Below are 16,654 nucleotides of genomic sequence, written 5' to 3'. Positions count from 1 at the left end.
TCGCGTATGTGTAAATGAAGACAGAATTTTCGTTTTGGGTGAACTGTTCCTCTTCACAGAGGAAAGAAATGAATTTTGAAGATCAATTATACTGTATAATCAAAGGGTGTTTCCTTTTTTGGACTTTATTTGGATGTACATAGCTACACAACTGGCAAAGTGCTCAGGACATTCCACACAGAATCAGTTGTACACGTTAAAAAACTAATAATAAACCATTCTGTACACATATTTTACTTCTCCATGAATCACAATTGAACGTCCAATGTCATGCACATCATTTTATGGAAACATTTCTGAAGACAATTTCACACAATCAGCAGCTCATTCTTTTATGTCTGCTTTCCCTTACAAGAAAGGATAAAAATAAATATTTTCAATGAAAATGGGGAAGAAATAGACCTTTATACCCAGTTGGTTGTTTGTTTGTTAGGCTTCATAATGTGTTGATTGAGGGTGGCAAGACTGAAATGTGACTAGTCACACATGGTTGAAGTGTCACACGTTAACAGAGACCTCGTCTGTTCTCTCATGCTCCGCAGGGGCTTCTCGGATAGAGAAGCAAAACAGCAACTTGGGGAATTTCACACTGGACGTCTTTGCACATCTATATAATAAAAAAGTCAGAACAGTTTTACAGAGAAAGATCGAAGCCAAGTAGCTATGTATGCACGGTAGTAAAGATTTGTGAGGTCAAGGTAAATATTTAAAAACTTTCTTTTCTCAAGTATGACGTACTGTATAAAGGCTGTTGAAAAGAGAAACATCTTTTTTTTTACCAAGATGCATAGAAGAAGACTCCCTTACGGTACATGAGGGACCTTTTTTGTGTTGCAAATAGAATTAAACAGTAGCTTAAGATGTAAATGTATAAAAAATGTGTAGAATACAATTTGCATTAGAATACAAAATGAGAGCAAAGCTGTACACGCCATAGTTGTACATCTTGATTTTAGAAGCTTACAGCTTTTTACTTAAATTATTTTAAATAATTTAAAGTCATTATAAAAGTTTAATAAAGCCTCCTAATGGGCCCCGGCCCCCTAGTTCAGAACCTCTGCTTTAAAGATACGCCAATATCTACACATTAAAGAAAGTTCCTGCCAATTCAAAGTGGAATGAATTTCAAATGGATAAACTCCTGATTGAATTTACACTAATGACAAAATGCAAGATTAGGTCAGACTTTTCACATCACAAGACATTTCATATGACAAGTCTAATCCTTCACTCATTTGGTCTTTTAACGTTCGACAATATACATACTAAATACACCACATACACAAAGTACCAGATCACCTTTTTATAACAACATATCAACAGTACCCATGAATACAATAAGACATTACAGGCAGTTTTCCTAAGCATGACCCAAACCACAATCCCAGTCCAGTGATCTGTCAGCTCCACGCACGCTGTTTGTTCACTCCAATCCATCGTGAAAGAACAGCGCTGTCTTGTTTCACAGTTTTTCCCCTTAGAGAATCAGTCTAACATGTGATTGACACTCGTGGAGCGTGCATTGCAACGCAGGCTTCCACATTTCATAGTTTACATCTTTCAGTGGGTCGAGTGGGTGTTACATGGCAGTGCTCCGATGAGTGGTGTCCGGACTGACACTCGATACACCGTCGGTTTTCATGGTGGTCTTGGACGTGGTGATCTGCGAACGAAGCTCTTTGCGACGGCAGAGGCGATCGCGATAGTTCTGAGCAAAGATGAGCAGCATGAGAGGGTTGATGCAGCTGTGCGAGTAACTCAAACAGATGCTGATGTTGTACACGTAAACGAATATGGTGGTGGGCTGCTTGATGCTGAGGTTGATGACCTGGATAACGTGGTAGGGAGACCAGCAGATAAGGAACAAAGCGATTACCATTAGAACGGTCTTGGTGGCGCGTTTGGCCCATACCGTCTGCTTGCGTTTGACGCGTTTGATGGAGCGAAACACGTGGTACAACGTGAGCGTGTAGAAAGTGCTGATGATTATGAGAGGAATGATGAAACCCAACGTGGACTGGTAAAGTGTGTACCAGTACATATCACTAGGCCCATCCAGGTTAATCATACACATGTCCATGTGCTGATTGGAGATCACTTTGGCGTATATCATGACAGGGATGCTTAAAAGGAAACTGCCCACCCACACAATAATGATGATGAAGATGGTCCAGTGAATGGTCCTCTTCTCAGATGTCGGATGTACAATGGCGACGTACCTGAAATGAAAAATAATAGCATACTTGCATTCAAAGAGAGGTCATCACAGTGGCAGTTTGGTTGTTTAGAGGTTCCGGATTTTCATAGCTCTTGATTCGTTTATGGAGAGCTCAGTCATGTCTCACTTATGTGTCAACTTTGAGTAAAGTATTTGAGAAATTAAAATGGAAAACTGTGTGATTGTTGAACACATAGAAAGATATTGGGAAGAATGCTTGTAACTAGTTGTTGGCTACCATTGACCACCATAACAGGAAAATTTGCTTTATAAATGTCTTTGTTTTGTTGAACACAAAAGATGAATGTTTTGAATATTTTGAAGAATGTAGGAAAGCAAACCGTTCTGGGGCCCTTTTGACTACCATTGTCATTTTTCCAACTATGGCAGTCAATGGTGGCCAACAACTGTTTAGTTAGAAGCATTCTTCCAAATATCTTTCTCCGTGTTCATCAGAACAATGAAATGCATACAGATTTGGAAGTACTCGAGGGTAGTAACGGAATGTTCATTTCTGTCCCTTTAAGCCCTTGAAGAAACATATTCTTTTGTGAGGGTACGGTCATTAAGGGTAAATCTGTCATTTTTCTATACTTCTGAATTAATGGGTAATTTTTTCGGAAACTTTGCTGGAGAAAAGATGTTCAAAGATGCACAAAGGACTTCAACATTGAATGTCCTAAAGCGATATTGGCCTTGGAAAACCCTCGAATTACATGTGACCAAACAGCAAAGTTTCTAAGAACTCTGTCCAAAGAAGCTCCTTCATTCATCTAGATTAAAACCAGAGATCTTGTGCAAAAATCAAGAGAAACAGAACAATGTCTATTATGTCACTCATTATAGTGTGGCATTGTTATTTTTGTCTTTGTATTTTCCATTGTGATTCTTTATAAAGGGAACAGAAGACATCAGCCAGCAATAACAGTAGCGAGTGGCTGCATACATAATGTATTGCTCTCACTAGTAAAAGTGACTTTATCTTTCCCCTTAAACAGAATGTAACACTATATGCCTTAACAATAGATAATGAAAATGTGCGGCCAAGATACCTCATCTAAGTAACTCCAGGCATCAGAATCTCATTTCTTAGTGGGGCCTTTGTGAATACAGCAATAACACTATATGAAAAAGTGTTGGAGCGATGCATTACCATCCAATCATAGGCCATCTAAAAGACTCGTAATCAAAGCTCCCCAAAACAGACATTGTCCTGCCCTCTTTGTCTGTATGTGATCATTTTGCATCCAGGCGTGTGGTGACATATTTTGTGTTAGTTATAGTGCCTTTGTTTCCCATCAATTTGAGACTTTCACATTGTTTGTTGTTGTTTTCCAGTCTTGCAGCCTAATGATACAGGGATGATCGATGCATAGTGCACACTTTTTCAAGGTCACACGGTTTGGATCACACCCTTGAGGATTACGCTGATTTGTTCTTCATGTTTTCAGTGGGAAATCTAGATGAAGAGTCTGATTAACAGTGGTGATTACAGCTGGGCTGTAATTTGGAATAATTTAGTGGAAATGTGCATTGCTGATCAGAATACAGAATTGAGTTCTGTTCATCTCAGGTTATGTGTACTTTGTCATATAAATGCAGGTCAAATCACAGTCCTTTATATCTTTGATGCTGTTGTGAAACTTGTCAACGAGGTCATGAAACGGGTTCAGGTCACATTTAACTCGAACTCAATAGCTTAAAGAAAATGAAGCCTATTTAGAAGACCATCGAGATATTTTGCCTCGTGACATTATTGCCAACATTTCCATTCCAGTTCTCATTAATGTAATGCTGCAAAAAGTAATCTCATCCTCATTGCTCTAATGTGAAACATGCAAAGTATAATGGCTGTATTTGTTGCCCTTTACACAATTAATCTAAATTGGCATAAATTCAAGATTGTAATGCAGTAAAAAGCTAAACAGTTATGAGAATCGAATTTGCTTGATCACATTGTAAAACAGACAATGCACGAAATGAGAATGATGGTAAAAATAAGCATCATACGCAAAAAAACTGTGGAAATGGGTTTTCCATGGCAGATCCCATAATGAAAATCAGCTTTTTGTCATTTGATCTTTACAAAATTGTTTTGGGATTTATTCCAGTAGGATTGAATGTTGTTTTATTGGTTCTCCTTCACCCCATAACATCCCACCAACAGAACCCAACACATAATCTATAGGGACCCACAAATATCATAGTTTCCATTAAAACCGAAAGAAATCCCATTATGGCCATACATCCCATACAATTTCTGTAAAGGAATTTTGGCTTTAGCAAGGGACATTATAGAAATTAGTTTACAACGAGTTTCATGAGATTCATCACATGACACATATAAAACCCTAAAGATTACTTTGCATAGTGAAACTTTATTATTTTGTTATCAGCAGCATGCAAAACTCTCACCTGTCAATGCAAAGCACAGTTACTATCCCAACTGTGGTAAACTGGCTACTGACGTCCACCACAACAACAGCTTTGCACATGAAGTGCCCAAAGACCCACTGCATGTCCCGGACCAGCTGATGGATGTTAAAGGGCATCACCAACAAGAAGAGCAGATCTGCGATGGCCAGGTTCAACACGTAAATGTCAGAAACCATCTTCTTCTTGCATGAGACCACAGCATAGATAACCAAACCGTTGGCCAACGTCCCCACTGAGCACAGGATGCCGTAGACGGTGGGGAAGATGTGCATGAAAGACGCGACATCAATCACGCTGTAGGACGGGATGGTTCGGTTTACGCACGAGTAGTTAGACGAGTTGGTAAGTTCGGGGTCGCAAAAAATGCCCGTGGAGTTCATGGTGAACCCTTACAATAGATCTGCGCAAAAAGAAACACGAAAAGAAACTACAGAAAAGTTGCCGCGTAAGTTCGAGATCAATTACGCAAGCTTTTACGCGCAGCTGTAACGCGTCATTTCCGATGAAAGTTGTAAAAGCTTTCCTTTCGATGCCAGCCTCGTTTTCATCAAGGTTTTCTGTCAATTAGTCTTGAAATACCGTTTGAAAACGCAAGTGTCGGAAAGCAGCAGTTTGACGCTGTGTGTCTGTCTCTTCCAAATCAGAAGCTGTTTGAAGAGATTCAGCGTGTCTCCACCCTTCCCTCACCCTTCCCTTCACTCCACAGCAGAAAAAAAAAATGTGCTTCAGTGTGATATCTTTGTTCTTCAATGACAATATGTGTTATTTCTTAATGTCATTTTGGAATTATTTGATATAACTTAACATCTGTCAGATACTTTAATGCGCATTCCCTTCAAATCAATCTTTTCATTGTTAACACAATTATCTATAATTTTAGCTACAGGAGGTTGTTTGTATGTTTTTGTTATTGTACGCTCTTAAGAACGGAGTTGCCCAAAGGGGCTTTACAGAACTTTACAGTTAAACCGTACAGCCTGACAAATGTGCGTATTGTACAATGAATTGCAAAAGTATTCATCCCCCTTCATTTTATTCACATTTTGTTACGTTGCTGCCTTATCTCAAACTAAACTTAAACTGTTGACAAAACAGATGTGTGACAACCAAGAAAATGTATTAAAAAAAACATTGCATAAGTATTCATATACTTTTCTGGCACATTTGAAATTTAGCTCATAAGCATTAGTTTTACTTGTCGGTGTTTCTACACCTCGAGTGGGGTTAACCTGTGACCAATTCAATTGAATAAGTACGATTTGGAGCGGCACATTCCTCTTAATAATAGGTGCAACAGCTGAAAAATTAATATCAAAGTAGAAAACCAAGACATGAGGTAAAAAGAACTGCCAGTAGTGTTTGGAGACCGGATTGTATCAAGACACAGATCTGGGGAAGACTTCCGAAAAAAATCTGCTGCAATGAAGGTTTACAGAAGCATGTAGCCTCCATTAATCCTCTTACTTGAGTTGACCTCCTGTCCAACTGAACCATCGATGAAGAAGGGTCTTGGATAGAGCGGTGACCAAGAAGCTGATGATCACTCTTGTAGCTCCATGACCATATATGGAGATGGAAGAAACTTATAGAAGGACTAATATCACTGCAACTCGCCACCAATCATCGCAATGCGACCAGACTCATGCCTTTGCTCAGTGAAGACACATGTAAACTTGAAATATGCAAAAACGTACCTTTCATCTTTCAAACTGTCAGAAACGAGATTCTCTGGTCTCATGAATCGCAGTTTCATGCATCATGTGTGGAGAAAACCAGGCACTGCTCAACACCTGATCAATACCGTCTCAACAGTAAAGTATCGTGTAAACAGCATCATGATGTGGGGGGATTCGTAAGAGTAGAAGAAAAGCTCAACGGCACAAAATACATTGCGAATGATCATGAAAACCTAACCCAGAACATTCAGAACCTCGGACAGGGCTGAAGGTTCAATGATCCTATACTCAAACAATGCAAGAGCGGTTTAAGGACAACTCTGTCAATGTCCTTGAGTGCCCCAGCTTGTGCTTGGGCTTGAACCCAAATGAAAACCTCTTTATAAACCTGAAAATGTCTGTCTACTGATGATCTCCATCCAACCTGACAGAGTTTGAGAGGATCTGAGGAGAAGAACAGCAGAAAATTGCCAAATGCAGATGTGTAAAGCTTGTCACATCGTACCCAAAAAGATTTGAGTATGGTGCTTTACCAACTATTAGTTATAGAGTATGAATACTTATGCAATGTAGTTATTTTTGTTTTTTATTTTTTTATACATTTGCAAAGTTCTGTTTTTGTTTTGACATTATTGTTCATGGAGTGTAGATTAATGTAAAAAATATTTTAAAGTAGTTTAAGATCAGGCAGCAACATTACAAAATGTGAATTAACGAAGGGGGATGAATACTTTTGCAAGCCACTGTATTGTTGACTTTGTTTTTAATTACTATATTGTCATGTCTTCTTGTTGTGTTTGATGGCGGTGATGAGGTTCTGCATGCAGAGCTTCCTTCTGAAAGATTAGACGATTAACCACGATTATAAAAATGTAAGCTGCTAAAGTTGAATAATTCCATGTGCATTATATTCCGATTGACTGCGCATTGTCTGTATTTCCATTGTGTTGGAGGATTGTAATGATTAATTGATAAATTGATCTTGCAGCTCAGACAGTCTAATAGTCTACGTGCTATAAACAGGTAAAGCCCAACCTATTCATTTGCTCACACTTTAAAACTAAAGCATTATCTGTCCAGACAAGCTCTTAACCGGTGTCAGCACTACTTCATTCCAGAAGTCAGCACTCCATCATCTTGTCTTGATTTGAGGGAACACTTTTAGAGAGAGAACAGATTGGAAATTTCTCCACAGATTAAAAGACGAACTGAGCTTTATGTGCTAACATCATATCCAACACTACCAGACACAGACTTTTGCAAAGCATTGATGATCTATTAAATGTTACTTGGATTACTATTAATCAGGCGACAAAATATGCTAATAATAGTCATTTATCTTGCATGTTAAATGGTTTGTTGTGGCGAATTAATTTAGCACACAATTTACAAATGAGTTTTGCATTGACAAGGTGCATGATGAATCATGAATGAAGTGCTCACAGGAGAGATGCATATTTAGAGGTTTTTTGAAGGCTTATTGGGGAGGATTTTTTAAAAGAAAAGAAAAACTTTGAAGGGATTCAGTGGCTTTGTATGGATAGCATGGTGCATGTCACTTGAGGCCTGCTAGATGAGTATCAGATTATTATTTTTATAAAAATGTATCAAACAATGTCAACCTATGGGAAATAACAGCTTGTATGGATTCCTCATTAATCAGCAAAATCAAATAAATCCAAGGATGTTAAGTTTATGTGAGGTAGGGTTAGGTGTTAGAAAAGCCTGATCATGAAAATATTTTATGAGATTTTCTCAATAACACAAAGGAACAAATGTGCCAGTGTCTGCATAACCGAGAATGAGCGAGAGAATGTGCACTGTGGCGGTGTGTGACTCCAAAGTGTACATTACACCGCCGTAAGCCCTTTTTACACCATCATAAAAAACACTTTCTCTTGTCACACATCAGCGCTCTCTCCAAACTCATTGACTTCCTCTCTCGCTCTCATTCTCTCTCTCACATATAAACATTCACCACTGTCAGAAATGCATTGTATCAACCCCAATACTTGTCCAAATGTCATCCAGTTTTAACACTTAATATTTCAGAAGAAGTTAATATAAGTCACCAGCTTAGTTACACATAGGAGACACACAATGTGTGTGTGTTTATCTATGCCTATTTAAAATTAACATCCTGAGCAACATTTAGTGGTTCCGGTGGCTTGGCCCGAGGTTGATTGTCTGTCTCGTGATTTGGATGTGTGACCAAAAGATCCTTAGTCACTTTGATATCTTCAGCTGGGTAAACAATGCATGTATTATGGTCAGCCTTTACTCCCCTAAGAGGAAAGATGTAGTTAATACACATAGATGTAAATTTAGAAAAGGGATTTTTTGTTTTAGTGGATTTCAGTCTTACAACAGTTTTTTTTCCACAGCTCATTTCACTAAATTTGGGCACGTTAGTCAAACCACTTTAGTAAATGAGAAAGAAAAATGCTAAAATATCATTTTCAAATTGACTTATTTATTTACTTTCTTTAAGGTATTTATTGGACATAATTATTTGGTAAAGGGGCAAGCATATCAGGGAATGGGTTATAATCTATATACCAAAAGTGCATAAAGCCAAAAGCTCACAGGAAATAATTTAGTATTTTATCAATTATATTTATAAATCTTTTCTTGTGGTTATATTTTACAGTCATTCTCCTGGGCTATGTCTTTATAACCTTTGCTCATGTGTTGTCTTTGACATGCCTTCTCAAATTCATCTCAAATAAAATGAAATATTTCAATAAGGCTGTATGGTATAAAAAATGTTTGACTAAAGACTACTGTATTGACATACTGTAGCTGCCGGTGAAATAGGAGACAGCTCCAAAATGATGATGTTATATAAAAAAAAATGGTCTGGAATGTTTTGCAGAAAATTTTATGAGACAAACTGTGTAAAATAACAAAATCTTGAACAATAATAAGAAAAAAGTTCTTGTTCATGTTTAAACAACACAATACTAATGTTGTAACAATTACAGGCTGAGGCAATTACATCGAACATTTTCTACAACTTCCATGCCTTTCACATTGCTGTTGGATAACTTTATGTAATTCCTGAGGTTTGTTTCTGTTAAATTCAACAGACATTGGACTTAAATGGCCACAATACATGCAGAAATGCTGATTAAAGGTAAAACTGGAGTGATCGCTTCATTTTATTCCACGGCTGTTTGCAAGGAACAGAAGAAGCATAAGATTGAATCTATTGATTTTTCTGTTTTGCAGGTTTGTTTTAAAGCAAAATTGGAGTCTTTTCAAGGACCCCCACAGGGCCTGCTCGGGTACCCCCTGAGGAACGTATAGCCCTTTTGGGAATAGCTGCCACGCACCACACATTTTGTAATTTTCTGGAGGAAAAGTTAAGGCTTTGTTCAAGGAGCAGTGTAATTATGGAAAACTCATCAAAATCTCCAGCACAACTGCCAATTTAGCGCGTCTCATTACTTCACAGTCGGTTTGTGCCGCTCTTTTCTAAGTCTGCTGATTATGGAATGTAATTTGCGACTGTTGATACATGTGGATTCATTCATGTTATTAATGCATGTCCTCATTCCCCGTCATATGCACAAGTAGATTGCTTGACTTTTTTTTAATCCTGCAGAAAGCGTCTTCTATTCCTTCAAATTGTTGTGATACCATCATCTATCTCGGATGCAATTACAGTGTAGTGCATCATGCATTCTCATTTATGTGACTTGCGTTTATCGCAGTGCGTATTACTCAGATGATTATGTCATGAAAATATAACATAGGAGCTGGAATCTCATTTGATAAGGAGGATTTAAAGATCACGGACACGACAGTGTTCAGATGAGCATTTCTAAAAATAACCCACAATGATAGAGAAAAAAACATGGACGATTAGTGGCCTTGGAGGGGGGCTAGAAACCAGATGAAACCGAGAATGTTGCTCTTTTACTCTGTTGTCACATGCCTCTACTAAGATCATATGATGTCTTTTACTACTGGAACATGTTTGGCGAATGAAGATAACTTTCACTGTTTTAAGCCTGCATTCCCTCTGACCCCCACCTTCCTGTGTTATTTTTTAAAGTATAGACACCTATGATGCCCCTAAAAAAATTTGAGGCAGCGGTTTTATGAGGGAAAACATAATGGCCAGCAGAGGGTGTAAATGTGCAGTATTGTGCTTTTCATTCAAAACTGAGATGAATGAGAATCCTGACAGATTTCTCCACATATCATAAACCTCCTTGTTGGCTTCACAAGCAGCATTTTGACAGATTGGCACAAGAATAAGATTCAACAAGACATAATAAAAGAGATTTTGACTATGTAATTCCATCCTCCAGTGCCTCTTCGTCGGCTGTGTATGAACGTTTCTTCTCAGATTTTGTGCACTGAGAGAGAGAGAACAAAATGAATGGATTTATAACCACTCATCAAAATGTCAAAAAGGGCTGCGGGGAATATAAAGTGAGTTTGGCCAAAATTATTTAATTTTATTGATCCAATCGCACGGTCTGTTGTTTCAAAAGCTCTAGCCAAGTTTAATCAATCTAATCGCGGTAGTACTGATGGAAAATTAAATAACACGATCGGACAAGATCTCTGGTTTCACATTTAAGCTTATGAGAAAGATGCTGGTCCTGCAATGCACAGCAAAATCTCTGAACTTAATCACCTTTCATGCACACAAACTTTCCTGCTATTAAAGCCAGCGTTAACCAGCCAGAATGCCATGCAGGTTTATGCTGCTTTGACTTATCTTTTACAGTCTTTGGATGAATCTGATTCACAATAGTGATCTTGCTGTTTAAAAGGATGGTTCAACCCCCCCCAAAAAAACTTTTTGCATCATTTACTCTGCTATCATTCAAAACCTGTTTGACTCTTTCTGTGGAACCTAAAAGAAGATATTTTGAGAAATGTCTTCTGCAATTTGTTTGGTTACCAACATTCTTCACAATAATCTTTTGTGTTCTACAAAAGAAAGTCATACAGGTTTGGAATGAGACGAGGATGAGCAAATGATGAAAGAATTTTCATTTTTGTGTGAATTATCCCTTAAACCATTTATTAAATAAATGAAGCATTAATAAAAAACTTTATAAAAAGTTAAACTGATGCAATATTTTTCCAAGTTACAATTTTCCCGTAGGCAGTATTTCAGACGAATCACAGCATTATAAACTTGATATGAAGCAAAAAGTGAAAATCTCTGCTCAGCATTAGGGGTAGTTTAGTGCTTCACATGAGAATTGGCCAATTAAATTTATTTTAAGGAAGTAGTCGAAATCACGCAGATTTCTCTCTCCAGAATCACAAACCGATTAACAACCTCTGCGCTCAAAGTTGGTCTGACTTGAAAGGTTTATATGTTATTGCTAAAATCCATTTTTCAACGGAGAAAATGAATAGACTTTTTATTTCTGAAACCCCACTTCTGCTCTCCATCATAGGGTTGAGTGCCTTGCTTAAGGGCACAATGATGATAGTTTATAGATCGCACCTTACAGGTTTCAGATCTGCAATCTTTCAGTTACAAGCTCAGATCTTTAACCATTAAGCTGCACCACCCAGGATAAGTTTTTTCAGGGTTTAGCTGGTCAGAGTGGCCGACTAATGTACTCTAGCTGGCACAGACTAGACAACTTTCTGGACAACACCAGTCTCTACTGCAAAAATGCTGTTTTCACAGCAGCATTAATATTCTGTCACGGCATCACCTCCATTTACGAATTTTGAGGCAATTTTGAAAATCATCTGGAGCTTCAGAAACAAATCAAAACATTGAAGTACATTGATCGCTTAAAATGATTTATTTGTTTGTGTGAAGTGCTTGCATGCAGAGGAAAGGTTTGCTTTCTTTCAGCTTATTTTATGCAAAACAAGGTGTCCACACAGCAGGCTAAATAAGCATCAGAATGTGTACCACTGAACAGTCACTCTGCTAAAGACGTGGATGCTGATTTTTCTGTTTTTATATGAAATGTGCAAGAAATGTTCACTTGCACCTAAAAATGAAACAGGCTGACTCCAATGTGCAAGATATAGTAGCAGTTAAATATTAACTATTGTTTTTATTTGTTTAATTAATCATATTTATTTATTTTTACATTTTTTTATTATTTATATTATTTCATTATTATCATTATCTATTTAAATAATACATTTTATTATAATTTAATAATATGATACCGTAAAAAAACAAATATTAGTCGTTTTTTAGTTGGTTCAACTTAAAAATATTAGTTAATTGAATTAACTTAAAGCAAACTCGTTGTGTTGACTAATACTTTTAAGTTAACTCCAAATTGTAAGGCAACCAGGTAACTTTTCTTTTTTACTTGAACTAACGATTTTGTACAGTGTATTGAACGTTTGCCATCAAACAATTGTTGATAGACCCACTAAAGACTACTATGGACCCTCTAGGGGTCAAGATGGGTGATGTTTAAACAAAGATGAATATCCTTGCTTGATATATTGAATACACACGCTCCACTGAGTGGAATGAGATGTGAAGGTTGTCTTATTTGCTTTAACTTGCACCCTGCACACAGGTGTAAAGGCACACATTTTTATCGAGTGACCCTGACTCAGCTGGTGCTTTCGCGCTGGGGGACAAAGCATGTAATGCGTGAGCAAAGTCATGCAAGACTGTACCATTAATTTCTCACTGTGGTCAGGATTTCAGATGACCGGAAAATTGCATATCCAAGGTATGTTTACAGAGTTTGGGGTCAAGATAACTTGGGAAAAAACTGATGATGCATCTTTTCTTTTGTGGGTTTTGGTAACTGAATTGGCTGCTTAAAACCTGGAGGCTTTCGTTTAAAACTTAATACCTTCAAAGTCTCAAGGGCTTTTTTTCAGCAAACATAAGGCTTTTTCTAGAAATGTAATGCTTAATCTGAGTAGCTGTACAATTTTTTGTGCATGTTAATTACGATTAACATATGGCGAGTTGTATACTTACTGCACTGAGAGACGTTCAGGAGAGACTTCATTTGTTTAATAAGAGTGAGTGCTGCTTTTGTCTGAGAGTTGACACGCATGGTTGTATCTTCTTTCTCCAACTTTTAAATGAATGTTATTTTATGTACACAAATTAACTTCATATTCCAGCTTTAGTCCAAACCCTGCTGAAATAAAACAATATACATTTCCATTACCTGTCTAAACCATACCAAAAAAAATCCTGGAATCTGTTTTGGGTCTTATTTGAATTGGATTTAATGGTTTTCTATTGGTTCCCATCTGGTAGATAACATTCCAACACATTCGAAACCGCAGACGCCAATAGTTTACATTAAAATCTATTAAATTCAACCAATCAATCCTCTTTTTTTCTGAAGATTTATATTTTTCAGTTACTATGACTTACAGATGAAATCAAATGGATATTATCTGTTAAATCTCCTGGTTTGTCAAGCGCAAGTATTTTCAGTTTTTCAGTATTTTGACCATGTGTTCTCTACTTGGTTCAGCTTTCTGTCTTGGCAATGAATAAAACGAACTAGACTATAATTTACAGTCGTATAAGTAAAGCAGCAGCCAACGACTCCAGGCTTTTGGTCTTTTCTCTTGTTAATATGTAAAAAGCAAGTATGCATGAAAACAAGAGGAATAATTCTCTTTAATTAGATCCTTGGAGAGTTTAGTGGTCACTGTAAAGCTAAAGCTTTAGTGACTGTGTGTAAAGAATTATTTGGTTCCCTACTGAGCTCAAGGGTCAAAAATACTTTTGAACTGTCAGGCAACTTAGTTTTATGTCAAAACAGATAGGGTTGTAAAACCAAATTGCCTGTGGTTTCACTACCAAACATTTTAGATCAGTAGGATCAACATTGTGTTAAATTGCCACCTAGAGGATGTTTTGAGTTACTGCATCAAATCAAACAAGTGGTAAAAAAAGATCAAAATATGAATTATTATTCATTGGCAATTGAAAATTTGGATTGTGTTTTAAGGAACTAAGTTTAATCTCAAGATTTGCGTGTAGTTTTCATGAAGACCATTTGTGTGACTCCATGCAAACCCTTTGTCTATTGCACTCTTATTCTACCCTCCGTTTCTGCGGTGTAGATTACCATGAGCCTGTTTAACCAAATGTAACGTGACATTTCTATTTCCCTCTTCACACTGCATGCGTCGGTCTCTCTGTATATTTACACAAGCTATCAAAGTATTGGGGAGGGAGGATTCATAGTCACTGCGTGGCTCAAACAGGACGCTGATATTTTGCAGCTTTGCTGTGAATCGAGAGAAAGGGTTGTTAGGTGAACGAAGAGAACTGCTTTTTTCTGTTTTGAGCAAAGTGTCATGATATATGCAATAAGAATGGGCTGCTGTATCCAGCAGGTTCATTTCACACTAATGAGCGCTGATTTCAGACATGCATAAAGTATGAATCTCTGAACGGGATTATAGTTCATAATCTATTAATTGATGAAGTGAATAATTGCATAATACATATATAAATTCATTTATGCAATGTCTTCTTTTTTCTGCTCAGATGCATGTTGCTGGGAAAAAGCAGTGGTTGCCAGGGTAACATCCTTTCAGGAATTATCAGATGTCCTCTTATGAAATATAAAGCAGCTTTTATTAGGATACTGATATGGCTGACGCATTCATCCCATGTGAGTGTATCTAATTTTAGTAAATCTATTTTTCAAAAGAACTATTAATTTATTAATTTGAAAAACTTTTTAACGAAGGAAAATACTGTGCACTTTAATTGAATCGAATTTTCCCTCCCAGTAGCCCCAAGAGGACTCACACTGTCACCTCACCATGCTACCTTTAGTAAGCATGGAATAAAAATGTCTTCTAACTTTGACCATGGGGTACAGAGCTGACCTCTGCAAGCCAACCTCCCTCCGCAAATGCCAGAGAAGATGTAAAGGTCTCTGGCGAGTGTAAAAGTCACCATAATGAATCTGATAATAGTGTCCCACCTCCCTACTGAGTTTCTTCATGCATCACATCCAGTCTCGCACTGTGCAAGGGGACAGATTATCTCATTATCACTTACCCGTGCTGTGCGGTCAGAAGTCAACCTAGAAAAATCAAAATTTGTGAATTTATCACCCCTATGTGCATTCGAAAGTAAAAGATCAACAAGGTGCTTCACAGTGTTTATTTTTTCTAATCTTAAAATATGGTTTGTCTATTTCTCATTTGTTGCAGAAGCATCCTGCTTTAGATTGACTAGCGGTCTCATGATAGTGGTATAAATAGCCTCGGCCTACTCAGAGTTGATTTAATTTAGGAGCCGGGTGTCTCACTGTGAAAGAGATGTGATGAGAATAAGGAAATTGAGTGTAACTTTGCGCACACTGCTAAAATGAAATTGAAATCTGTGGATTTTGATTTATTGGATCAGTGTGAAAGAGAAATGTGGGGGAATGCAATTAGAGACAAAACCGAATTAAAGAAGGATGTTGCAAATGTAAAGAGAATCTATTAAGCGATATGTCACACTATTCATTCTGTCATTTGACAAGCGCAGTTCTCTGTTGACATATTTTCTATTAAAGCTTTAACTTCTTATTAAGTGGCCAATAATCCATGCAACACAGGAAAGGAAAATCTATTAAATAGAAAAAAGTATTTGTTGCCATTTCCAATTATCTTAAAGGGATAGTACACCCCAAAATAAAAAAATTCTCATCATTTACTCACACCCGAGCTGTTGAACACAATTCGTTTTTTGAAGAATGTGGGAACTAAACAGTTCTGGGGCACCAATGACTACCATAGGAAAAATGACAATGGTTGTCAAATGTGCCCCAGAACTGTATGCTTTCCTACATTCATGAAAATATCATCTTTTTGGTTCAGCAGAGCAATGACATTTTTAAAGCAATTTTCCTACTATGGTCATCAATGGTGGCCAAAAACTGTTTGGCTACAAGCATTCTTCCAAATATCTTTCTCTGTGTTCATAAGAACAAAGACGTTTATACAGATTTGGAATATCTTGTGTGAAATATAAATTTTTTGGGGTGAACTGTTCCTTTTGCAGTATTTGCCATACTGCCACATGAAGTGTTTGCTTTGCCAATGAGAATCAAATGCTTTAGGGCTCATCCCTAGAGTTTAAGCTAAAAAGAGAGGAAGGTTAAAGCGGACCAAAAACTGAGTCAAACTTGATCATTTAATATTAAATGTGATTATTTGCTAAAGAAAATTGTCCTTTTTAAGAGTGCACTTGCATATGGCCTTGAAGCTAAGAGACATGGACCAAAATCCAATTTCACGGGATCATTAAGCAGAGAATTGCACGCTTTACTCCGTGAATCTACATCTGGGCATCTGTGTGTGCCGTGTGACTCGATGGGGAACA

At 37.3% G+C, this 16,654-nt stretch overlaps 1 protein-coding gene across 1 annotated transcript; it reads right to left on the bottom strand.

The window, feature by feature from the left end:
* Positions 1–119: 119 nt before the first annotated feature.
* Positions 120–5,265, bottom strand: LOC130438226 (melanin-concentrating hormone receptor 1). The gene is made up of 2 exons (XM_056770059.1): positions 4,634–5,265; positions 120–2,219 (listed from the first exon to the last, which is right to left on the bottom strand). Exons 1-2 carry the CDS (start codon positions 5,032–5,034, stop codon positions 1,580–1,582), a joined length of 1,041 nt encoding a protein of 346 aa, XP_056626037.1. The 5' UTR covers positions 5,035–5,265; the 3' UTR covers positions 120–1,579.
* Between the last annotated feature and the right edge of the window lie 11,389 nt (positions 5,266–16,654).

This window comes from Triplophysa dalaica, chromosome 16 (genome assembly GCF_015846415.1).
Source record: "Triplophysa dalaica isolate WHDGS20190420 chromosome 16, ASM1584641v1, whole genome shotgun sequence".
Taxonomy (NCBI): domain Eukaryota; kingdom Metazoa; phylum Chordata; class Actinopteri; order Cypriniformes; family Nemacheilidae; genus Triplophysa; species Triplophysa dalaica.
This window is presented reverse-complemented; position numbering and strand designations above follow the sequence as displayed.